Source organism: Cygnus atratus, chromosome Z, assembly GCF_013377495.2.
Source record: "Cygnus atratus isolate AKBS03 ecotype Queensland, Australia chromosome Z, CAtr_DNAZoo_HiC_assembly, whole genome shotgun sequence".
Taxonomy (NCBI): Eukaryota; Metazoa; Chordata; class Aves; order Anseriformes; family Anatidae; genus Cygnus; species Cygnus atratus.
In genome coordinates this window covers 67,907,066-67,932,368 of record NC_066396.1, presented here as the reverse complement: position 1 = coordinate 67,932,368, position 25,303 = coordinate 67,907,066, and the positions used below count along the sequence as shown (strand labels likewise).

The 25,303-nt window shown below is 37.4% G+C and overlaps 1 protein-coding gene across 5 annotated transcripts in view; it reads right to left on the bottom strand.

Annotated features, from left to right (window-relative positions):
• BDP1 (B double prime 1, subunit of RNA polymerase III transcription initiation factor IIIB) overlaps positions 1-25,303 on the bottom strand; it is a 55,816-nt gene that overhangs the window by 27,516 nt on the left and 2,997 nt on the right. For 3 of the 5 annotated variants that reach the window (XM_035569040.1, XM_035569045.2, XM_035569043.2), the window contains exons 2-22: positions 24,168-24,720; positions 23,396-23,505; positions 20,450-20,509; positions 19,943-20,086; positions 19,070-19,203; positions 18,525-18,619; positions 17,857-17,911; positions 17,069-17,212; positions 14,964-15,251; positions 14,568-14,745; positions 13,342-13,501; positions 11,414-11,490; positions 9,864-10,008; positions 9,069-9,145; positions 8,311-8,467; positions 7,787-7,869; positions 5,961-6,192; positions 5,282-5,469; positions 4,378-4,591; positions 3,683-3,870; positions 849-1,059 (exon numbers count right to left, since the gene is read on the bottom strand). In XM_035569040.1, coding sequence (XP_035424933.1) covers positions 849-1,059; positions 3,683-3,870; positions 4,378-4,591; positions 5,282-5,469; positions 5,961-6,192; positions 7,787-7,869; positions 8,311-8,467; positions 9,069-9,145; positions 9,864-10,008; positions 11,414-11,490; positions 13,342-13,501; positions 14,568-14,745; positions 14,964-15,251; positions 17,069-17,212; positions 17,857-17,911; positions 18,525-18,619; positions 19,070-19,203; positions 19,943-20,086; positions 20,450-20,509; positions 23,396-23,505; positions 24,168-24,720 — 3,493 coding nt within the window. The remainder of the gene's footprint in view (positions 1-848; positions 1,060-3,682; positions 3,871-4,377; positions 4,592-5,281; positions 5,470-5,960; positions 6,193-7,786; positions 7,870-8,310; positions 8,468-9,068; positions 9,146-9,863; positions 10,009-11,413; positions 11,491-13,341; positions 13,502-14,567; positions 14,746-14,963; positions 15,252-17,068; positions 17,213-17,856; positions 17,912-18,524; positions 18,620-19,069; positions 19,204-19,942; positions 20,087-20,449; positions 20,510-23,395; positions 23,506-24,167; positions 24,721-25,303) is intronic. The other 2 variants (XM_035569044.2, XM_035569041.2) reach the window with 2 other exon arrangements.

Sequence of the window (25,303 nt, the reverse complement as noted above, 5' to 3'; positions counted from 1 at the left end):
AAGCAACTCTCTGAGCTGCGAGTGAGATACTACGGCAGCACTGAAACAGGGGCAGTGTGCTCATGCTCTGCTCTGGGAATACAGCACACAAGCGTTCCAAGCTAGCTGTGCATGGGTTCGAGAATAAAAAGAGCTACAACCACTCCAAAAAAAATGTGTCACTCTTACAAAACTTAGCTACATCTGAGATTTAAGTGGAGTCTATAAAGAGACAATCATGCATGCATCCATGACGTGATTCATGTGCAACCCACAAAACAAATACAGAGAGTTGATACTATATTGGCTTTCAAGGATTTCAGTACCTTTAACAGTGCCTAGTAAAGTGTCTGTGGGACACACAGTGTATGTAAATATGACTATTTACCTGTGTAAAGTAGAGAAGTGTCAGGCACTATAATGGTGAAGCCAAAGTTTACAAAATTAATAAAACCTTAACTCACTCTTACAGAAAAATAGCTATCCTCTGCCTTCTCTTGATACTTTCTGGATTCCTCAACACAAATTTTAACAATCTAAACAGAAAAGATAGAATGAGCAAAAAGCCTACTTTTCTATAAAATAATTTTTTATTCTATTTACCTAGATGTGCATAATCCTTTTTTCTATCATGTAATCCAAACAAAGTAAGATCTCATTTTCCAGAAGACATTAATACTACAAGTTGTAGACTTCACTGATCTCGTATCTGCAAAACCTCAGCATACAATGGTTTGGGGAATTTCTTTCATATCATATGGTCTCTCTGCCTCAGGGAATGCAACTTAAATGTTTTAATACAACTTCATATGATAAAACATGCAACTTCAAGCCACATTTTTGAAAGCAATTATTCTTCCCGGACTTACCATGGCAGACACAGTACTGGCAGACTCATCTTTTTGCAGTTCCAACTCATCTGCTTCAGACTTGTTCTCCCCTTCATTATCTTCTGATATCTGTAATTCCTTCTTTCCACCAACTCTTCCCAATTTTGGCTTGTACCTCTGGAATCGGGCCCTCACAAACTGGACAGGTTGAAGAAGTGTTTGTTTACTTTCTTCCTGAGCTGTACTTTTTCTATCAATAAGTCATACAGAAATAAAAAACATCTGAAACTTAATACAAAAGCATGTCATTAAAAAACACAGGTTTATTAAATTAACATATAGCACACAGCTTAGTTTTTAAAAGACATCACATAAACGTAAAGTTCTGTTGAGTGTAAGTTATGCACAACAAACCTTTGTTTCAGCAAAAATTTCAAACCATTCATCTCCTAATTTCTTCCACAACAGAATTAAAGAGTTAATGCCTTGTAATTCCTCTATACTCACAAGCAATAAGGTAGAAGAGTGCACCTACAAGAGAAGGGATGAACGCCTCCAGCCCTACAAAAAGATTTTACCAAGAAGGTGAGACCGTTGACAAGTCATCTGAAGTGTCTCTATACCAATGCACACAGCATGGGAGACAAACAGGAGCCTGATAGATACTGTCCAGCTGGAAAGCTACAGTCTGATCACCATCACTGAAATCCTGTTGGTTTCATACCTTGTGGTACGAATACCATGACTGGGAAGAATACTGGGATACTGCCCAGGAAGAAGGAAATGCAGACAGTGAAAGTAGGGACAAACACACTGGAAAGAATACTAGGATACTGCCCAGGAATGTAGGAATCAGATCAGGTAAGCTAAGGCTCAGCTAGAGCTAAACTTGGCAAGGGATGTGAAGACCAGTAAGAAGGCGTTTTTATAGGTACATCAGTCAGAAAAGGAACACAATAGAAATCGTACCCCTTCTGATGAATCTGGGGATCCGGCAACAACTGACATGGAAAAGGCTGAGGTGCTCCACTTTTTTATCTCAGTTTTCAGTGACAACTGCTCTTCCCACGTCTCCCAAGTCCCTGAATCTCAAGGCAGGGTCTGGGGGAATGAAGTCCCACCCATCACAGAAGATCTGGTTCAAGACCACCTGAGGAAGCTGGATGTCCATGGGACATAAGATGAGATGCATCCCAGGGTCCTGAGGGAAATGCCAGATGAACTGCCTAAGCCACTCTTCATCACATTTTAAAAGCCATGGCACTAAGTCCCCAGTGACTGGAAAAAGGGAAACGTCACATCCATTTAAAAAATAAAAAATAAATAAAATTTAAAAAGATATGAAAGAAGACACTGGGAACTACCAGCCTCACCTTTATGCCTGGTAAGATCACAGAGCAGATCCTCCTGGAAGCTATGTTAAGACATATGGAACACAGGGAAGTGATGAGACAGGCAACATGGCCTCACAAAAGGCAAATTATTCCTCACTTACCTAGTGGCCTTCTACAATGCAGTGACTGCACTGGACAATAAAGGAAGAGCAACTGATATCATCTACCTTGATATCTGTAATGCCTTTGATACAGTCCCCAACACCCTTGCCTCTAAACACAAGAGATAAGGATTTGATGCATGGACTGTTAAGATGGATTGGCTGGATGCATGTATCCAAAGAGTTGCCACCAACAGCTTAATGTCCAAATGGAAACCAGTAACAATATTGTCCCTTAAAGGATCATACTGGGAGCAATAACATTTAATATCTTCGTTAATGACACAGACAGTGGGATTGAGCGTACACTCAGCAAGTCTGCAGACAACACCAGGTGAGTGGTGCAGTCGATCCTCTGGAAGGATAGGGATGACCTCCAGAGGGACCTGGACATGCTAAAGTGGGACCATACAAACCTCATGGAGTTCAACGAAGCCAAGTCCAAGGTTCTGCACCTGGGTCAGGGCAATACCCAATATCTGTACAGACTTAAGGCTAAATTGATTGAAAACAGCCCCATGGAGAAGAACTTGGGGATGAGAAATTGGATATGAGCCAGCAATGTGCACTTGCAGCCCAGAAAGCCAACCATATCCCGGGCTGCATCAAGAGGCATGGCCAGCAAGTTGAGGAAGATGATTCCCCCCCTCTACACAGCTCTAGTGAGACCCCACCTGGAGCACTGCACCCCGCTCTGGGACTTAAAGCAAAAGGCATGGACCTGCTGGAGTGAGTTCTTCCTTTATGGAAGGCCACAAAGATGGATCAGAGGGCTGGAGCACCTCTCCTATGAGAAAGACAGTTCTAGGGTTGTTCAGCCTGTAGAAGAGAAGATTCTTGGGAGATCTTTCAACGTTTAAAGGGGGCTCATAACAAAGAGGGAAAGACTTTACCAAGGTCTATAGTGATAGGACATGCAGTAACAGTTTTAAACTAAAAGAGAGGAGCTTTAGATTAGATATTAGAAAGAAATTCTTTACTATGATGGTGGTTAGATACAGGAACAGGTTGTCCAGAGAAGTTGTGGATGCTCCATCCACAAAAGTGTTCAAATGCCATGCTGGATGAGGCTTTGAGCAACCTGATTTAGTGGAAGATGACTCTGCCAATGGCAGGGCAGTTAGAACTAGACATCCTGAAAGGTCCATTCCAACCCAAACCATTCTATGATCCTAAAATTAATGCTCACTCATTTAATGCTTCGAATACCAATAACTGGAGTTTTAATACAACTAGTGTTGAAACTATGAGAGCTGACACTTCATTCGGTATTTTTATTAGACTTTATTTGCCAATTAGAAATCCATCAGCACAATGATTTCCTTTTAAAATGCCTTTGTTGTAAATGAAGAATGAAACTGACTAGCTACGTCCTTACCCAACAGTAGTAGTTGAGGTCTCATCTTCTTTTTCTACAGATATGTAAGACTTCAATTCACCATCCTCTGATCTTGGAAGTGTCTGTGGGGACTTACAACTTGGCCTCTCAGAAGCATCCTGAGGGCCAAATGACTTTTCCTTTCCTAAGGATTCCAATGATTTCAGGACTTCATGTTTTCCAGCTTTCTGGAAAAAAAAAAAAAAGAAAACACAAATGAGAAAGTCAAGATATAAAACCAAAAATAAGATATGTTATGTTGTCCATAAAGTTCTGTACTAATCACTCCCCGAAGTGTTTCCTGTCAAATTAGTCCACCTTCATTTAATTGTTTGCTGATAACCTCCCAGGCCTTCCAAGAGCACACACTTGTCTCTTAAACAAAACACCTTGAAATCTAGATTTCTTCTTTCCCATCTTTTATTAGCACTTTTATTTCTTCCCTAACATCTCTGCAAATCCAAGTTAAAAAGACATCTGTACACATAACAGGAAATACAGAATGGATTGTACGTGTTCCTCACATACAGTCAAGTACAGGAGTTTTCATATACAAAATCCTAACTTTTGAAAAAAGATCATTTCTGAAAAGATTAATCTGTTTTGTTTTGGTTTTAAATCATCAGATGTTTCTTTCAGTTCCATAAACTCAAAAGCTGAAATCCAACTAAAAGGGGGAAAAAGAAAAGCCTTACATCTGTGTCAGGCAGGCTACTACATTCACCATCACACTGCATCAAACTTTCTTCTTTGTTATTATGCTTCTGTGATACATCTTTATCTACATCCAGTACTTCCTTTCTACTAGTTATTGTTCTTAAATTTGGCTTTGGTCTCTGGAATCGACTCCTCAGTAGCCGCGCTGATGAAACAACATTTTTTTCCTCTTGCTTCTGAGGACCAGACTCCCTGTGAACGCAAAAAGAACAACAGTCAAAGGCACGTGACAGCACCAGTTCTCCAAAACATACATTACATACTTGTATGTAATTCTGTCCACTGCAGTAGCCAAATAAAACACAGTAACTTTCTTAGAGCAACAGCAAACTTACTGACATTGTGAAGAAAGAACATACCAACCACACAAAAGAAACATGTTGCTTCTTTTTTTACTTATCTTTGCTGACCTATTTATAAGATACAGGATTTTGATGTTCCATTTCAGAACAACCACAACTTCCAGTCACACTCTGAGAGGAATGTAAGTATTTTAAAAATTCCTTTCTTTGTCTCATCATGTCCAGAACTACACAATAGATTTATTTTTTTATTATTTATTATTTCTAAGGACAGCTTAATAGGAAACCAAGCCCTACACTCAGGGATTTACATAAGCATATAGGGATGTACTGGTAGGACCAACATGGAGTAGATAAGCACTGGAATTCAGTAACATTTAGATACTTATTTGAAAACTGGGATCACCATGACCTTTCGGATTTTGTTTTTTTGTTTAAGTCTAGTATAAACCTGATTAAAAGCAAGTTTTATATCTGTAACAAGGTATTTGATTCTGGAGTTGAATGCAGAAGTATAGAATGCCTAGAGATATTGATGGCTTTGAACCATTCCTTCACTTCATTTAAAAAATAACCTTACCCTTTATTGAAATCTGAAACAACTATCATGTCATCTGAAGATCCCTTTTCACTTTCACAGCCTCCAGCTTCTGAGGACTTTTCTTGGGAGCACTGCCTTGCACGTAATGAGTTCACCTCAGAATCTGCTGAAACATCCCTTTCTAACATCACGATGCACGGCTGTAGGTCTTCATGAACCATCACATCCTATGGGGAATAAAAGTTTCACTCTATTAAGAAAAAAGATTTGGCCAACCTCTCCTTTAGAAGGGCAGGAGGACAAAAGGTTATTTTTTAGTAGCTCTTACAAAAATGCTCAGAAAGATCCCTTACTTCCCGGTGCATTCAACTGAAACCACTAGATACTTTAAAAATTAAAAATGTTTTTTTTCTATATACTTTCCACCTGAAATGGTCTCTTTTCCAAGACCATGCTTTCTATACCACACTTCTCTTTTCAAAGCTGTATCACCCATAACACAACAATGTAAGATATAATCTCTCTCTCCATGGAAAACAGAATCTAAATGCAAGCATTAGAAAATTCTATGACAATTCAGTTTATCCTGAAAGAATTCATTATACAAATGCCAGGCTTACAACTTAAGCAGTATGTACCTACATATTTATTACTAAAAGCTTCTATTTGGGCTCCAGCAAAAACCTATGCAGTCTATGCAGCTGTTCAAGAAACTTACATTTTTGAGGCACGAACCACTGTCTTCATCTTTATGGTGTATCACACCCTTTTCTGCTTCTCCATTCTCAGCTTTCTCCTCTTCAGCATCTTTTTCATGTAATTGGTCATCTTTCCGTGCAACAGTTCTGCCTACATTTGGTTTTGGTCTCTGCATTCGGCCTCTCTTTAGAGGTGTTGGTTTCAGCACACTCAGTTTGCTGTCTTCTTGTGAACTGGTTATTTCATTAGACCTGGAAATATATATAAGATCAGTAAGCATCTAAGACATTTAAAATTGTAAGAGTTCCAAAGAAATGATATTTTCCTTTTTCAAGCATTTATTAAGATACACTTTCTTAAAGTGAAGCTATGCATTACTAAGTTCATGAAACAATGAGGTTAGAAGTGTCTGTTGGAGACTGAAAAAGTACTTGAGAAGTAAGAATTTATGCTTGCATTGTTCTTTGTCTTTCCCCACTGAAGACAGAATACCACACTAGACACTTTCCTGACCCATAATGGCTCTTCTGATATTCTTTTGCATCTGGTTTAGGGGCAAATGAGCCTAGTTTAATGAAGGGTATGACATGTTTAAATCATAAACATTCAGAGAATATATTATGTCAGTAAGATTATGGAGTTATTTATATCAGATGCACCTACAACTACCAGGTGCTTCTATGCATTTAAACCCTGAGAGCCAAGTTACATAGCAAGAATATCAAGAAAGATTCATGATGAAAGCAACCCATGAATTATTTTTCTACCTGATTAAATCCAGTTTACCTGTCCTCCACACTGCTATTTTCCCCTTTACAAAGTAGTAAAACAAGCTTTTTTTTTTTTTTTTTTAACAATCTCTCTCATAAAGCACATTTCTCTTCTTACACTACAGCTGTCATTTCTCCACTGAAGAGAAATAAAGGACATACTTCTTAATTTACCTTCACATTAAATTGTCCACACTAGACTTTTTCCGCCCTTGTGAAAGACACCTAACACTTTAGATGCTGGACCGTGTCCAAAGAAGGGCAAGGAAGCTGGTGAAGGGTCTGGAGAACAAGTCTTACGAGGAGTGGCTGAGGGAGCTGGGGTTGTCTAGGCTGGAGAAGAGGAGGCTCAGGGGGACCTTATCACTCTCTATAGGTACCTTAAAGGAGGCTGTAGCGAGGTGGGGGTTGGTCTATTCTCCCACGTGCCCAGTGATAGGACTAGGGGGAATGGGCTAAAGTTGTGCCAGGGGAGGTTTAGGTTGGATATTAGGAAAAACTTCTTTACTGAAAGGGTTGTTAGGCATTAGAATGGGCTGCCCAGGGAAGTGGTTGAGTCACCATCCCTGGAGGTGTTTAAAAGACATTTAGATGCAGAGCTTAGTGATATGGTGTAGTGGAGGACTTGTTAGTGTTAGGTCAAAGGTTGGACTAGGTGATCTTGGAGGTCTCTTCCAACCTAGATGATTCTGGGATTTAAGGACTACAATTTAAGAATAAGCACTGATTAGTGTTATTTAAATACTCAGTTTCTGCCACTGAAATGGTGATACTTCAGTATTAAAGCTATTAAAGAAAGCTTGTTATAGTTTTTAAAGGACTAGCTTTCCTTTTTTTTTTTTTTTGCATTCATCATGATTGATGTTTCATTTAAAAGCACTGCTTTATAAACAAAAATGGTTAATTCATTTCATGCATAAAGAAAAAGAAATCCCTCAATTTCTATCTCATTGCAGAAATTCCTCAAGAAACTTCTATAACTACTATACTATGTAATATTACCAGATGTGAGAAGTACAGCAAATTGTTGGAAAGTAACATGTTGGTGGTTTCTTTTCATTTTTCACATACTTACTGAGACACTGTCTCCAGGATTTTATCATCTTTTTCTGCAGCTTCTCCACTGGTAGTATCAGACCTATTACTTTGGTCAATATTCTGAATAGAAATAGAACATTAAAACATTAATTCTTTTCCGTTAGGTAATGCTGCACTTAATAAATAGATCAGGTAACTATCCCTAACAGGATGCAAAATGGGTTTCTCATGACAGATATGGACTCTTACACACTGAATTTCACAATCAGAAAGGTGCAGTAAAATCCAGTTCAAACAAACAAAGCTGTGTTTGCTGCAGGACATGAGAGATTACTGGCATATACTATTTGTGTGACAATCTCCCAGCTGAGCTGAGGTCCCTACACAGTAATCATAGTCACTACTGGTTAAGTAAGTGCTAATTCCTGGTTATATTCAGAAAAAAGAAAAAAAAGAGGAAAGGAAAGTGCAGGAAAGTGCAGGAAAAAGAGAATGCTGCTGTTGCATTCAACAGGTTTTTAGCTAACATATTATCTCCAGTTATCTTACTCCATGAAGTACCTTTTTAGTTCCCTCCTTAGACTCTGGATGAGACATTTTATCATTTCCTGAACTGTTCCCAGGCTCCTTTCTTCCAGATGCTCTTGTAACATTAGGCTTAAATCTCTGTCGACATCCTCTAACTCTTGTCATTCCAATTCCAGTTTTCTCACGCTCTCTGCACAAAGGATTCAAAACAATGAAATTTATTCTCATATTCATATATTCAAGCCTTATATTCAATGACTTGTGCAACTTTCTTTACTGGGAGTCAATATTACATTGAGTTGTCTTTAGAAGGATTTGCATACAATTATGCGAGTTCCTTCACGTTAGTACCAAACTTTATTCAGTCTTAAGGGTGTGGAAACTTCATTTATCTAGTTATTGAAAAGATATGAAGTTATCACACAAGTGAGGAACCCAAACAGACTGCATGCCATTGCTGCTCCTGCAAGTGTCAGAAATGGAGCCTTCAGCTGGTAGATGAGGTGGGAGGATGGCCAAGCCATCGTTATCACCTTTTTTCCACCCAAATTCCAAACAACGTTTGTACTTTATGAAGTAATACTTTCTGCAATTTCCCAGAAAAGAAGCACATATCTTCTACTGTAATACCATTACTGGAATCATCCAAGAAAATGCCAAAGTTGTTTTTAAGATTCATATTAAGTTTTTGACTTTACTGTTGTCTTTTTATAACAGCATTATGCAGAATGAAGTAACAATTATAGACATAGTTAATGCTATGAAACTGGAAAAGTGATCTCAATACTTACTCAGATTTCATATCCAAATCCATATTCACCGATTCTGTGACTTCATCTCTGTTTTTTCTACTGTCTTGCTCAGAGCACTGCAATTAAGGCAAGAGATGTGGTTAAACACCAGTAGGCAGCTAAGCACCACATGACCACTCACTTTCCCCCAAGAGGGATGGAGGGGAATAAAATCGCAAGGGTAGAAGTTAAGAAACTCACAGGTTGACATACAGACATCTTCATGCATCAAAAAAGTAAACAAAAGAAAATCAAAACCAAGGAAAAACAACGGATGCAAAACTCAACTGTCCAGCACCAGGCAACTAATGCACAGCCAGTCCCTCCACAACATCAGCCCTGGCAAACACCTCCCAGCACTTTAATGCTGAGCACAATGTCCTGTGGTATGGGATATCCATTTGGTCAGCTGGGGTCATCTGTCCTGGTTGTGCCCCTCCCAGCTTCTTGTGCACCTCTAGCCTACTTGATAGCAGGCAGTTCAATAAACAGAAAAGGCCTTTACTCTGTATAAGTAGTGCTCAGCAACAACTAAAACATCCATCAGCACTATTTTCATTATAAATCCAAAAACAGAACACTACACAAGCTATTATGAAGAAAATTAATGCCAACCAAAAAAAAAAAAAAGCAAAGCAAGAAATATTATTCTTGGTCAAATGCACAGATAGATACCTCAGAGGTAGTTCTCAGAATTTTACGTATTACACTGTAGTTTGTCTACAGGATCAGCACTGATCAAAATGGATACAGCAACAAGTGCATAGCATATTAAGGAATGTTTCTCTTTCTGACCTTTTTGGCTGTATTCACAAGTTTTGGAGAGGAAGTCTCGGCCTCCATTTTCTCTTGGTTTGCTGATTCTTTCTTTCCTGAGGATCTCATGAAATTGGGTTTAGGTCTTTGCAAGTGCCCTCTCTCTGCTGGCTTTTCAGTTTTACTTAAGACATAAAAAGGGGTAGTTTATATTACTATTAGTAAAACACTACGTGGTCCAAGATATACTTCAAGAGCAGCACAAACTGCATCGGTAATACACTAAGACAAGAAACTGAAGAAAACTATTACAGCAGAAAAATATAATATGCATTACTACTTTAAGCACAGAATCTCAAATAAACCTTAACACCTTTGATGGCCTTCAGTGCAATCTACTTAAAAACACTTGAAGGAAGCATTTCTTGATTCTCAATAAATAGGAATACTTCTTCTCTTAGGGATTCACAGTTGACACCAGTGTGAACAGGCTTACTGAATTCAACAGAGACAACAAATCTGCTCCAAAGTAAAGCAGATCTATTTGATATACAAAATTTGCTAATCCCTTTTTCTGTCCCTCCATCCCCTTTCAAACCTACCCTGCTCAAGAACTGTGAACTGCTGTTGACAAACTCTGTCCTACTGGTGAGTACCATACATTATTGAAGAATTGGGTACATATATCAATCTCTGTATCCTATTAACTATTGCAATACAGAATCTTAGGATTCAGATGCTACTTGCCAGAGCCCTATAGATGATTGATAATCTTCAGATTGGAAACTACTACTTTTTCTTATACTCTTCCCAGGACAGGGTAAATGAAACTTTGATCGCCTTTACAAGTGAGTTGCCCATCAGTAAAGGAATAGCAGAAGCATGCAACTTTCACATTTAAAAGAACTTCTAACTTAGCATAAACTAGTAGACCATCTCAAAATCAACTTTAAAGAATTATACCATTGATTATTACATCTCTGATCACATAGAATGGAAACTTTGAGCACAGAGTTGTTTAAACATCACTGCTCAGTTACTTAGATAAGTATAGGAAATAGTCACAAAGATTAACTTCATAAAGGAGTGCAGTTGAGACAGAGCTGGGGTACCTTCTGGAAAGGTATGTCTCAACTTACACTCTTGAATTCCAAAGAGCAAAAATTTCCAGTCAGGAATGTTTCAATACACCACATGCGCTGTGTGCAGCTAATAAGCTCTGATGGCCATATGCCACTTTCAGAGAATACAGTGAAGTTCTTTTCTAAGATCAACTTTCCCAACAAAGGCTCACCCATAAAATCACAAAACTTCTTCAGAGAAGTTTCTTGCTGTCACTCACTATAGAGTGACTAGCTTTTTTTCTAAGCTCAGTTAATCCTCTCGTGTCCAAACATTAAGTTTTAGTCAAAGCATCACTTGCTCCTCAGCAATCAGAATTTCTATCAAAAAAACATCCTTGAATATGAAAAAAATATCATCACAATCTACTATGTTGTTGAACCTACTCCAGTGAAACAATTATACCCAAATGAAGTCAATACAGGTTTAGCACAAGTACCCCCACAAGTTAATCTAATTCTACTTACATTATATCAGGCAGAGAATCACTTTCTGATGCACTCTGCTCTTCCTCTGGTCTATGTAAGTCATGTGTGTCTTTGTTCTAAGTAAGAAGAAAAATAAATGGTGTGGAAATTGATAAACATGAAGAACTCCTTGCTGTAAGTTAACAAGAATAAACACTAACAAAGTTGCTTCATCTTTTAACTGAATGAAGCTGATAACAGACTCCTTAGGCAATATCGGTTAGTATTAGTTTCCAGGTCTAGTATTAAAACAGTTTCCCAAAGAATACGGACCATAACCCTGGGGGGGGGAATATGTGATAAGAGCAAACTAATCCCAATTACAGTGAAGTTTTTATAGAACCTATCTACTGAAATAAGATAAAAATCTACTGCGTATAAGCACTATTTCTCTACTTTATTCATTTCTTTAATCATATTGATAGGATTACATTTCACACATTACTGGTTGGCTGAGTATTTCTAATTTAAGATCTCTGTTCACACTACTTGTAAAGAAAATCAACCACAGCAGGCCAAGACAATTAGAACTGACATTCAGGATCTTTCAAAATCATTTACTTTTACCTTTTCTCATGCCAAACAGCATAATTAATTGGACAGAGAGCTGAGCTTAGCTACTTTGGCTACTATGTACCACATGATAGACAGATGTATACAAAGAATTGCCCTGTTCAGTTCACTGATTTTTATAAATATCATTCCAACTAGTATCAGGAGATTGCATTGTTCAAACATTCCCAACGATGTGTATTTACTATTTGTGCAGATTGTAAGCAGTTAGTTTTCCACTATGATGAAGACATTGTTTTAGGAAACAAAATCTAAAAGACCAAAGCAGAAATGATTTGCCCTTAGGAAAACACTAATACCTCAAATTTCCTAATCTCTCACTGTAAAGTTTAGTCATAAGATTGTTCTTTGTCCTAGAAAGACAAAGAAAAAGTAATTAATTTGCTCAAATACAAGTCTTCAACCAGCATATTGAATTTCAAAACCAACATAACAGTACAAGGATAGAATGATTATCAGAGGAACAGAATGGTCTCTACGTAAGAAGTGTAAGGTTAAGACTCTCCAGCTTGAAAAAAAATAATGCTGAACAGAGGAAAAAAATGGTTTTATAGAAGAGGAATAGCTTGAAGATGATGAACAGGAACATAACAATGGATGTAGAGTGCAATGCATTAAGCTACATGCGTGAAGTTTAAAATAATCCAAAGAGTATGCTTTTTTACTAAGTGAATAATTAAAGTAAGGAAGTCTCAGCTGTACTATGCAGTTGACAACAAATGTAAAGGGAAATGCAAAAAAAGCTGCTAAATAAATCATGAGTAGATGGCCCACTAAAGGCTATGAAAAAAAGTCTGATGCAATCTCAGGAAGTTTCTAAATGGATGGAACTGATTAGAACATACCTGAAGAAAGACCACTTAATTTGGGTCCAGTTTCTTATCTTTTCTGGAACACCTCAAACCAGCCAGTACCAGCAGGTGAAAGTAGACAGGTTTCCATTCTGAGGCAGCACGAACAATGCAATGATCATCCTGCTCAGCTGCCAATGTTCCGCTAGTAAGCATAGACCAATGGAAACTTGCTCTAAAGCAATACATCATTACTTTTGATGTTGTACTACTTTAATTTTGAATAAACAAAACATTCAGCTTTTTTAATTGTCTGCAAGGTAAGGCAGGCATGAGCAGTATACTCTCTGAACGAGTTTAGTATAACAGCCCATTAAAGCTAACAACACTGAAAATATTTAGGTTTTGGTGTTGTTCTCAAGCTTGTTGCTTTCTTCACTCCTGATGGTAAAAGCATGACAAAAAAAAAAAACACAACCAAAAAGCAACTTTGAATTACATAAACACTTTTAACGAGAAAGACAAAGATTTTAAGAAGTTAGAATTTCACAAAAATAAAAATACCATTGTTTCTCTAGTTTCTTCAGGTTGTCTTTCTTCATTTCTAATCCTTGAAACTGGCAACTTTGAAAGCTGGATTTCCTGTGATATATAATCTGGGATATTTAGAGTTCCCAGCTGAGCAGATTCTGTTTCAAGTATAACATCATTGCTATCTTGAAAACTGAAATCAATAAAAGCACAATAAAAACTATAATATTAGTGCACTCTGATAAAAAGCTATTTTTGTTTACAGACAGATCAAATTCCACATAAAAATTTATATTTACAGCAGTATGCAATTTTGATATTTAATAATTACATTTTTCAGAGAATCTGAAAAATTGTAGTGATATTCCCACGATGTGAGCTTTAAAACAACTTTTGTACTTTTTCAATGCAAGATGTTAAAATCTCACCTGAGTATTCTAGACTAGATAGTTTTACAAACAGACTTTACTGATATAAACACTGTATGCAGACGATTTTTTCCCTGATCTTCTGTAACTATGCTGAGCTCAAGGACAAATACTGTTCTTTCATATACTTCCAATGGGGAATTAAAGCACATAAAAGTTTCTGGGAAACTGTATAAAATAACAAAACAATTACAGTGTGACTATACAGAGCAGTTACAGAGCATATAAAATGATCACGTAGTACTAACAGCTTCATAACGACCTTTTCGATTTACTGCTTTCATATCAAAGTTTAACAAAACAAGTTGTGGTTGTTTTTCTTCCTAGTAAAAGAATACCCAAGATTCAAAACAAAAGCCCACCTCTCTGCCTAAGTTCAGCACTAAAATCCAATCAGCCTTCCTTTCCCACAACAACAAAAAATATATATTAAAAATAGAAAAAAAAAATCCAGGTGTACAGTAGCAATACCTTACAACATTACCAAGCAGTGCTTTGAGAGAAATATTAGAGGTTAGGATAATCCAACAGGCTTTGTGAACATCCATTCCTCCCCACCCCATGATGAAAGGAGTTTTAGATAGAACTTTGGTATTAATGTAAATTTATTTTCCAAGGACAGTGCATCAGGGTAGAGAATACATTGACCATGTAAATTAAAAGCTGCTTACCCAGTACAGTCCCCAGAATCTAAAAAACTGCCCATTCTCTGCTACTTAATGTGACAGTAAGAACAAATATTAAAAGTATTACAAAAAAATAAAACTACATTACAACTAAAAACTTCAGATCACTTTTTATTTTTCCTAAGCTTTCCGCTACAAACTTTACCTGCATAAACTGAGATCACTTTCTCTCTCTGTTATGTCATCCACTGGTAAACAGGACTGCGATCTCTCCTCCTCTTTAACAGGAGGACCATCTTGTTTTTCTTCAATAACAGTGTCCAATTCTTCTCTGCAGGTAATACGATCATCAGTGTTTGTATCGCATACCATTTTTTTTCCTGCTAATAAATAAGAATTAAATAAATGTGGACATTCTGGGCAGCAGCTTAAGAATTTCAGTTCTTGCATTCTAGCTACTGTGAAGCAAGTGTTAATTTAAGACAAAAAAAATCCCAGCAGAGCATGACTACCAGTTATTATGATTTAAGAAAAATGTTGTCACCTAAAATATATTTAGTCTAGATTTGGTGTCTAGATTTAAAGTGTTTTTGCCTCTTACTTTTCTTAGAGGATTTCCTTTCCTCTTCAATTTTTGAAGGGACAGCCAGCTGTTCTGGTAGATTGTCCACTTCCTCTTCAAGATCATCTTTTCTCTTCCTTTTTTTTCTCTTTTTCACTAATGCTGGCTCTAATCCAACCTGTTCTTCAGCCTCTTCAGAAATGCCCAAGGATTCTTCATTTTCCTTCTCAGCTGTCACAGCATCTGCTTCTGTTTCTGCATCAGAAATTCTGGCCTCCTGAAGATCATCTTGATCATCAAGAGTTTCTGTGCTGGCAGCTTTTGCTACTGAGACAATGTGGTTCCCAGTTAATACATTGGTAGAATATTAGGAATCATACATTTTAAGTTATTCTCACTAGTAACATCTTGTGAATTCATACTTCAGTGTCAATATCTTACCAGAAAACAGAAACGCTTCAGCATAGATTTACTTCAACACTAAACACAAAACACATTCTGTACAGGGGACAACACTTCCACTAGCATAAAGGCAATAAAGGATGCACTTAACAAATATTCTTGTTCCTATTTTTTTTTTTACCAGGTTACATATTCATTTTTGAGTCCAGTAAAAACACATATTGTTATTCCTAAGCAGAATTTTTGTATCTCTGCAGAAAGGGGTAATAATGGTTACAGAAATTATGTCAGGAAAACATAGTTTTGATCAACAGATGTACTGTAATTAATAATTCCTGTTTTACATAAGAAACTTTAATTATTATCTAGTTAATAATTCATAAGCTCTCTTCTGGCTTTAAGGCATTTTCAAAATTCTTCCTCCCTTTTCTAGAACATTTTGTCATCATCTTCAATTTATGCAAAACATCGGACAACCACCAAACACCTTTTCCCGTCATTTTTATTAGTAGTATACTAACTTGTTCCCTTGTTAAGTAAGAAAGTTAAAATGCAGTAGAAGTAGAAAAACATTCTCATATTGCTTTCCACAAAATACCTTTAAGCTACCATTAAAGTTTATCAACATAACTTCTACAAACAACTTTAAGACCTTTTCAGTGGAACATTTTACTTAATCAAATCTGAAATCCAGGCTATGGAAAAACAGCTGCATCAATTTTAAGAATTTAACTGAAATGTTGCTTCCTAGCTGGCATACTCCTTAAAAGGGTTGTTCTTTTGTTTGTTCCACAATACTATTTACAAAGAAATGTGTTCTTATGGAAAAAATATTCAAAAAAACCCTCAGAATCAGCACTGAACTTGTAAACTGGTGTCAGTACAACCATTTTTCCATTTAAGCACATTTGTGAAAGAATCTTTCACAGTTACAGAAATAATAAGATACTATATTGTGATCAATAGTAATAAAATTGAATCTTTGTCATTAATTTTGAACAGACCAGGAAATAAAACAATTTCTACAAGACTCCCTGGAGGGAGGAAAAAAGAATCATTCAGACTTGGGAGTTAAACTAAGTATAGGGAAAACGGAATCTTTAAAATTGGTTTAAAATGTAAGAAAAATGTAATTAAAAAGTAACAGAACATGCCAAAAAATGGTTTTGTCCCAAGGATTCTAAAAGTAAATTTATTAGCAGAGACTCTTATAAACTTAAAGTAGAATATTCCTTTTAGAATTAGAGTACTTCAAGACCAGTGAATCATTAATCTCAGTGTTGTCTTACATTCCTGCCTCAAGAAAAAGCACCTCAGGAAATTGGCTGCTACCTATTACCAGGATAGGCAGGACATGAGGAACTAATCTCAAATTGCACCAGGAGATGTTTCAATTGGATATTCTGAAGAATTTCTCCACTGAGAAGGTGGTAAAGCATTGTAATAGGCTGCCTAAGGAAGTGGTAGAGCCCCTGTCCCTGGAGGTATTTAAGAGGTGTGAACGTGGCATTTAGGGTCCTGGTTTAGTGATGCAACTTGGAAGGTCAGCCTGAAGGTTGGATCTAGAAGGCCCTTTCCAACCTAAATGATTCTATGATTACCTCCTGCACATTAATGAACTACATCTGAAAAATAAATACACTATGAAGCCAGGATTTTCTCACTCTGTCTAGAACAGAGAGAAAAAAGTGAGTGTCTAAACAGTGAGAAAAAAGTGAGTGTCTAGAACTCTTTTGAAATACCTTTTGGCTTCTTACGAGGCTTTGGTGGCTTCTTTTCCTTTGGCTTCTGGTTTCTAACAGTCTTTTGCTTCTTCTTTTCCTCATCTGCCAAGACTTTCTCAAGTAGCTGGGCAAACAATTCAAAATCAAAGGGCCGCTTTTCTTCTATCAGATTAAAGGAAAGAAATCAAAAAAAATTTAAAGGTGAGAATTTTTCCAAGTTTTTACTTTGTAAAATGCTCAGTAGTACATGTTATGGCCTAAAATACAGATGTTATATATGTTTAAACAAAGAATCTTTTGAAAATAATTTCTGCATCACCTGGCCAGGCACTAGAGGTGAAAAAACTAAGGATTACGGCAACTTGGTTTTAAAAAACAGACAGTAAAAAGGTCACAGTACTCACCATAGTATCACGAAATATATTAACATGCTGATTCAAGATTTATATATCTGATTCAGATAACACACAAAGCATTTAAAAATTCTCAAAGCAGTTCACAATTAGTAACTGTGCTAAAAATTACCATGAATTAGGATAATGAACTGAATGCATACGGAAAAGGGTATATTAATCTCATGTATCAGATGTATAGAAAAACAAAAAAAATAAATAAACATAAGTATCTTTACTGTCAACCATACTTCTCAAAAAAACTTAATATTCCCCAGCTTCTAAACTCACCTATGACCAAGAATCTTGTCATATAATTAATTCAAGCATGGCAAAACGCAAAAATGACAATGAAGAAAGATGACTAGCACATAACTGACTCACTGTAGGGTGGGGTGTGCTTCCTTTACTTACTGAAAGCTTTGTCTATCCTCCATCCATTTGCTTTTTCCTCACGTTTGAACTTGTTCTAAAAAAAAAAAAGTCCTTTTCAGTAAGCAAGAAATGCAACAAGATACTGTAAAATACAGCAGATCAAAGTAAGACTTCTTTAATGCAACAAAATTTTCTACAATCTAAAGTTGTAAAAACTTGCAAGCACGCTGACAGAACATAAGTTTGCTATTCAGTTTTACATATAAAAGCTAAAGTTTGTTTTCTTTCATCAATACATATCATCAGCCATAGTTTCTGATTCTTTTCGACATCTTTGTCCTTGCTTCCAGTCTAGGCAAACTTTGAAATACAGAAGGTTTTCCCAGATGGATACCAAGAAAGAGGCAACACAAAAGAGCCTCACCAAATATCCACTATGTTTATCAGCATTTTTCAATTAAAATAAAATCAAGACAAACTGTGCCTAGACATGTTAGATTTACTAGATATGCTGATCAGAATTCAACTCAGAACAATTGTATTTGAGATTCTTATCACCTCCTGGAAACATTTATTAATACCACTGCTACAGAGCCAATTAGCATTAAAATTACCAATACCGATAGGAAGCATAGTAACAGAAAAAGAGAAACAAAAAAAGTGAAAACACATTTTTAATCAGTTGATTTAAGTGCCTTAATCTTTACCTTAATTTCTGCTCTGGCTCTGTGAGGAAACAATCGTCCAATCAAGGAAAAGTCTGTTCCTACCATGCTGATGGCTAAAAAGAACATGTCTGTTTCTGGGAGAAAACAAATAAATAAAATAGTTATGCATACAAACACACACACAATTAAAAGCAATTTTCAAACTTAAAACAAATAGATAGATAACTTTCAGATTACCAACAGTGATGGCAAGTTCATCCAAAATTACACATCTGATAAAGCACGCTAGCATTTCAACAGCATCTAAACATCCGTGACAGAAGTAGTCATGGGTACCCTACAAAAGGTACTGGACTTTTTTAAAAAATTTGCCTATTTTCAAACATCAGAGCTCTGCTTGCTGCAAAGAATTCCAGGGTTGAGACCACGTCACACTTAAGCAGGTCCATCAACTTCATTGGGAATAAAATGGGAATAATTGGGAATATATTGGGAATTAGGAATAAATTGGGAATATAAAGCATTGGTAGAAACAGGTATTTTTTTTCTGCACACTCAAAACATGAAACCAAAAGCATTCTCACCTTTATTTGACCATGGTTTGGTGTAAAAACTTTTCCTGAAGCTGGAATACGTAGTTGTAGAGCCACGCTCAAAGATAGGATCATTTTCTTCTACAACACAAGGACCTTTAGTTCTTAGAACTTCTACAGTTAAACTGGAAAAGCAAACCCAGAAAGAGACTTATATGACAATATCACTAGCAAGACATATAGTTGGCATTTATAAATTTGCTTTTTTCCATTTTTATAAGATTTAGTACAAACAGATAAAATTAAAACACCTACCAAAAAAGACTGTCTTTTTAACATCCAAGAATTTATTTTGCAAAACCACACAATGGCCTCTCCAAATTCCTTTACATCGTGGCCTAAATCTCATGGTAATAATGCATTTTGAAAACTCAGTAATTTGGTAGCCTAATACTTTTAAAAGTCATATTCTAAGCAAATTACTGAAAGCACTGACAGCTGAACAGAGCAGCAACATGAAAGATATAAAGCTGGAGCAAATCATATTGACAACTGAACAACAATGAGCAGATTACTGAAACTGTGAGAATCAAAGAAGTGAACTAGATAGGACACATCTGGAAGTCTGACAAATTCTCAGTGTTCCCTGTAACAGAGCATGGTACCCTCCTTTCTATCCTTCTCCAAAACCACGTTTCTCAGAGAAATTTTGCCACTACTAAGACATAATAAGATAATAGGATACATAATAAGATAATTGTTGCTCATATTTTGACACATATTTGCACTATTTTCTTAATTAGGATAGCTCAACTCTCATCATATTAATACATTCATGTTTCTTCCTATCCAAAATAACTGTTCTATTTACAAACGAAGTAGCAATCTAGCATATATTGTCCATGAGTCAGGCAGAGAATATACCTTTCTTCATCCAGAATAATTGAACCATCTTCTGCTACTTTCACACGAGGAACTAGAAGCGGACCATCCTGACTGTCCTCCCCATTCTCTGCCTCTTCCTCCTCATCTTCCTCTTCACGATCAGGAGTATTTTTCTCTTCCTGTCTACAATTTTAGAAGACCAAGCAAAAAGATTACTTTTGTCAGCATTCTAATTTGCTGCTCTGTATGCCAGATGCTTAACAGCTTAACCACTCAGCAATGTAACCTATAAGCAAGTTAGTCAATACAGACTCTGGAATCTGCTTTTCATTCTGTTGTAAAATGAATAAGTCCAAAACCATAAAAATGAAAAGCAAAATGCTTTCACTACCCTCCCCTCCCAAATTACAGTTTATTTTAAATAAGGGCTACGATACTGAAACAGTAAACAAAGACCTACATTGCTAACATTACTACATTTAAACATGTTCGTACCCAATATCAGAATGTTTTTTTACTCTAAGTACCTCTGTCACCAAGACTTACTCTTTCATTTGACACTGTGCAGAATTTTTTTCTGTTTTCTTTTCTTCTACCAATGAAGACCTAGAATTTTTTAAAAAGTTAGAGATGAAAGATTTTACAAGTACACTTCAGTTTCACTCCCCTAAACCCACTTTCACTGAATAATGGACAAAGAAACATAAAACTTTCTTATTTTCAAGTCTTTGTACCGCATCTGGACTTGGTCTAACTGAACAATTATCACTGCCTAATGAATTTTGCTTTTAATGAGCATATATTGATGAAGAACAAATCAAGAGATTTCAAGCTATAATCCTTGAGACAATAGTAAGTGATCAACACTTTGTGAACATTAGTTCTTAGCTTTTTAATTAGAAGTTCAGACTGCCTTATCACAAGAGACTGAAGATGAACAGTGGCCCATCAGTCACTGAGACAGAAGTACCGAAAGCTGATAGTAAAACAATGCAGTACACACAACAACTCCACTTTGCACTGACCAGCAAGTTCTGTGAGTATGAAAAATCACTGACACTTCTTTTGTGGAACTAATCCTTCCAGCAAGCACTGTACTTTGGAGGTCAAGTGGTCATACTTTTCCCTAACTTTTCATCAGGTTACCAAATCTAACATTTTGCTCCTTCTCCTTGCACCATCTACACACCATCCCAAACTGCTAGAGTCAACAACATCAAGGCACATGCTGCTGTAAGAATTAACTGAATTAAGCATATATAGCATATATAATATAGCATGTAACAGCTAGGTTGCCAGACACAAGAATATATCCATCGTAAGAATATATGAAAAGTAAGAGCATCTGTTTCATTAGCTGGTTAAGGACTACTCAGAGTAAAAGTAAAAAAAAAAAAAAAAAAATCAAGGAAAGTGTTAAATAAAAGGCTCACAAACATTAATGAGCAGATGATAACAGACAATAATAAACCTCAAACTCGTCTGCTACTGACTGATGAAAGGACCTATTCAGGCATAGCTTTAAAAGTCAACCTACATTTTGTAATCATTAAGAATCTTGCGAGATATTTGAGAGGGCTTGAGGGGACTGTCCAAAACCTATTGTTGTATTCAGAAAGGGGTTGTGGGATTATATGAACTTATATGAACATACGGTGATAAGTAAACTGACAGCAGAACTGTGGAGTGGGGGTGTTGGTGGACAAAAAACTGACCATGAGCCAGCAGTATGCACTTGCGGCTCAGAAAGCCAGTTGTAACCTGGGCTGCATCAAAAGCAGCATGGCCAACAGGTGGAGGCAGGTGATTCTCTCCCTCTGCTCTGTTCTTCTGAGACCCCACCTGGAGTGCTGCGTTCAGCTTTGGGGCCCCCAGCACAAAAAGGACATGGAAGTATTAGAACAAGTCGAGAGGAGGGCCACAAAGATGATCAAAGGGCTAGAGCACCTCTCCTGTGACAACAGGCTGAGGGAGTTGGGATTGTTCAGCCTGGGGAAGAGAAGGCTCCAGGGAGACCTTACAGAGGCCTCCCAGTACCTAAAGGGGGCCAACAGGAAAGCTGGGGAGGGACTCTTTGTAAGGAAGTGTAGTGATAGGACAGAGTAGTGGTTTTAAACCAAAAGAGGGTAGGTTTACATTAGATATTTGGAAGAAATTCTTCACTCAGAGGGTAGTGAGGCACTGGAATAGGTTGCCCAGAGAAGCTGTGGATGCCCCATCCCTGGAACTGTACAAGGTCAGGCTAGATGGGGTTTTTGAAAGCCCTATCTAGTGGAAGGTGTCCCTACCCTGGGCAGGAGGCTTGGAACTAGGTGATCTTTAAACATCCCTTCCACTTCAAACCTTTCATAATTATTTTTCCCCCCCCATGTACAATCTCACTTTCTGTGAGTGACACAGGGTCTAGAACTCAATCAGAGAAAAGGCTGCATTTCACTGGGCTGGCGGGTCTAGGTGCCAGCAGGCAGACAGGCTCGCAGGTAGGTGAGGTTTGCATGCCAGCTATTGGAGACACCACAGATCTTAGTGCCTGTAGGTTGAGCTGTCAGCAGCTGGAGGTAGTGTGCACAGAGACCTAAGTGCCAGCAGCTACAGAGACCAGGCTGTGTTTTTATTAACTATTTAACCCTGCATGCATGTTTATGTGTACATGCACATAGCTTGCTTAACCCAGCAAGTAGCTTGATAAAGACCCAGGGTCCAGACACAGACATTAGGAAAGCAGAGCTCACACTTATCCAAGAGATTCACAATTGCAGTGGTACTTGTAAAATGAGTGTGAGGGCACACAGATCTGTTCTACCAACAAACATCAGTCTGAACAAGCCAGGATGTCAGAAATGCATGTACTGCCTGGGGGATGAGGGGATGTTTCAGACATGATACGAGGCTTTGAAGCTGTACTGAATTCAAGGGATCCATGAACATAGGTGTGCTCATGAACCTAGAGAGTCTGCGTGCGTTTGCATTTCACGAGCTAACTTCTGATCAACCAGAAAGGAAGAACAGGACTTGAATAACCGTACGTATGTTCGTGATTGTTGTTCAGGAAGAGCAACAGCCACATCCATCCAGATGGGACAGAAACACCTCCTGGGTCTTGCAGCATGTTCTATAATTCAGCAGCCAGAAAGCAGAAATGCTTCGTTTCCTCAAGTCCCCTAGATTTGGTAGTGACTCAAAGTCCCTAAAATGAAATTTAACAGAAGCTAGCTAACAAAAAGCAACTTATTATAATTCTGCATTTGTACAGAGTTAAATCAGCAGTGGGGAAAGGTTTGTCCGTTTATATTTCAACAGGTACACTAACCTCCTTTCTCATTTCTGTACAAGGACTGAACAGATGTGAAAAGATGTATGGAAGCTTTTATTGCCATTGCAACAATACTGCATCTGTGCTAATTGATTTGAGAATTCTCCTTTCCACAATCATTAAAATGATAGAAAAAGAAAGATTACTTAACCTAAGGAGGAAGAAAAAGTCATACTTACTTCATAGGGTTGTTTTCTGGCAGATAGTATATCAAGTCTCTCATGGTCATTTTAGAGCGATCTGGTGGAGAACGCCCTTCGATAATTGGAGGCCTGTGTTTCAACTGTTTCTGTATAAAAGCAAAACAAAGTATTTCCAGGCTGAATTTATTTTACACAAATTAATATTTTAGTTTATTAAGTAGCATTCAGACGAAAATTGTTGTTTTTTTTGTTGTTGTTGGGGTGGTGTTTTGGTGTTGCTGTTCGTGGTGCTCTTTTTTTTTTTTTTAACACCCAACTGAAAAATTTATCTTGAGTGTACATTTGTCAGAGTGGACAAATGTCTGTCACCATAGACCTCTAAGTGATTTGTCCTCTCAAAGAGATTCAACACTCAGCAGAGATAAAGTCACAGAACTCAGTCAATAAACAAGTCTAAAATAATGCAAGATGCCACACATCCCAAGCTTCTTAGAAACTACCAGGGTATTATCAGCTGTGAAGACTGGAAAAGTGCCTACTACAAAGCAGGTCTCAGGTTGAAGAGGGTTGCAAGTCTAACTAAAAGGAAAGATACATTGTTTCTCATGAAATATGTATTATGAGGGAAGTGCTGTTACTGCTTACAAACTAACCCCCTACCAGATTATGAGACATCACAAACTGTTAGCAGTAAGCAGGTGATGATCATTGTCGGAAAACACTACAGCAAAGCAGCAGTGACAATGTTCGATGAATCAAATCTTTCTCTGTGCTTCACAAACCAGCACTGCTCAAGGCAGAGACCTACCATCCGCTCTTTCTTCAGCTCTTCTCTAAGCATTTCCCTCAACCTCCGAGCTTTGAGGATCCTTTCACGGTCAGAACACATTCGTTTCTCTTTTGCAGGAGCAGGTTTCGTAGGTAACTTTTCCTCCTTTGTCACTGATGTTTCCTGTGTTGGTCTCTCCTTGAGTGGAGAGGGTAGGTTCTTCGGCAAGGTATCATCATTTTTTTGAACAGCTACACTGACAGTTTGTTCTTTATTTACAGACTTTTTTAGTGGTGAAAACTGTGGCACTTGTGGCACAGGCGTTTTCTTTTCGGGCAGTATGGGAGACTTTAAAGAGCATTCACTATTACTCTTTTCTGATGCAGAAGAATCCTTCTGAAGTGAAGCACTGCCATCAGGAGCCTGCGATGCTCGCCTCTGTGGTTTTGATGCAGAATGCTGAACAGATGAAGGCCCAGCTCTGGGTCTGACAAGATTTGGCATAGTGGAAATCCGTTTTCTTCTCTGTGTAGGCATCTCTGTAGGTTTACTAGTTTCTCCAGCATCATTTGAGCTATCAGCCTTGTCATCACTGGAAAATTTAAGAGAAAACATTCTGAAATACTTCTCAGTGACAAATTCAGAACACTTAATATCAAGATACACGCTTCACTCAGTATGAATGTAGTAGTACAGAAAATTAAAGATATATACAACAAGTCACAATTGAACCAACCTACACCTGGCACTCAAACTAACCAGATACAAAAACTGGTATATTATTTTCTAATATTAAGTATTAGCTCTCTACAAGTTGGTTGACCAGCAACGTTAAACTCACACATTCCTTTTTTGCCCTCTTTTTGGAGAGCTTCAACTTTCAACTAAGAATACCAAACATCATAATACAATAAAGTCAATAAAGCTCTGTAAAGAATACCCTACATACTGTGTTACACATCAAGAACATTTTAATAAAAGTATATGCAAGAAGTAGTTTTACGATTTTTCATCACAACCAACCTGAGCCATCCTCTTATACACTTGTAATTAGATAAAATCTGAACTGTGATTTAAAAAAAAAAAAAGTCCTCTGCTGTGAAACTGGCTGTTGTTCCAATGAACACCTCAAAACTGGGCTTTTGGGGACAACAACTTCCAGCTTCCCTGGGAAG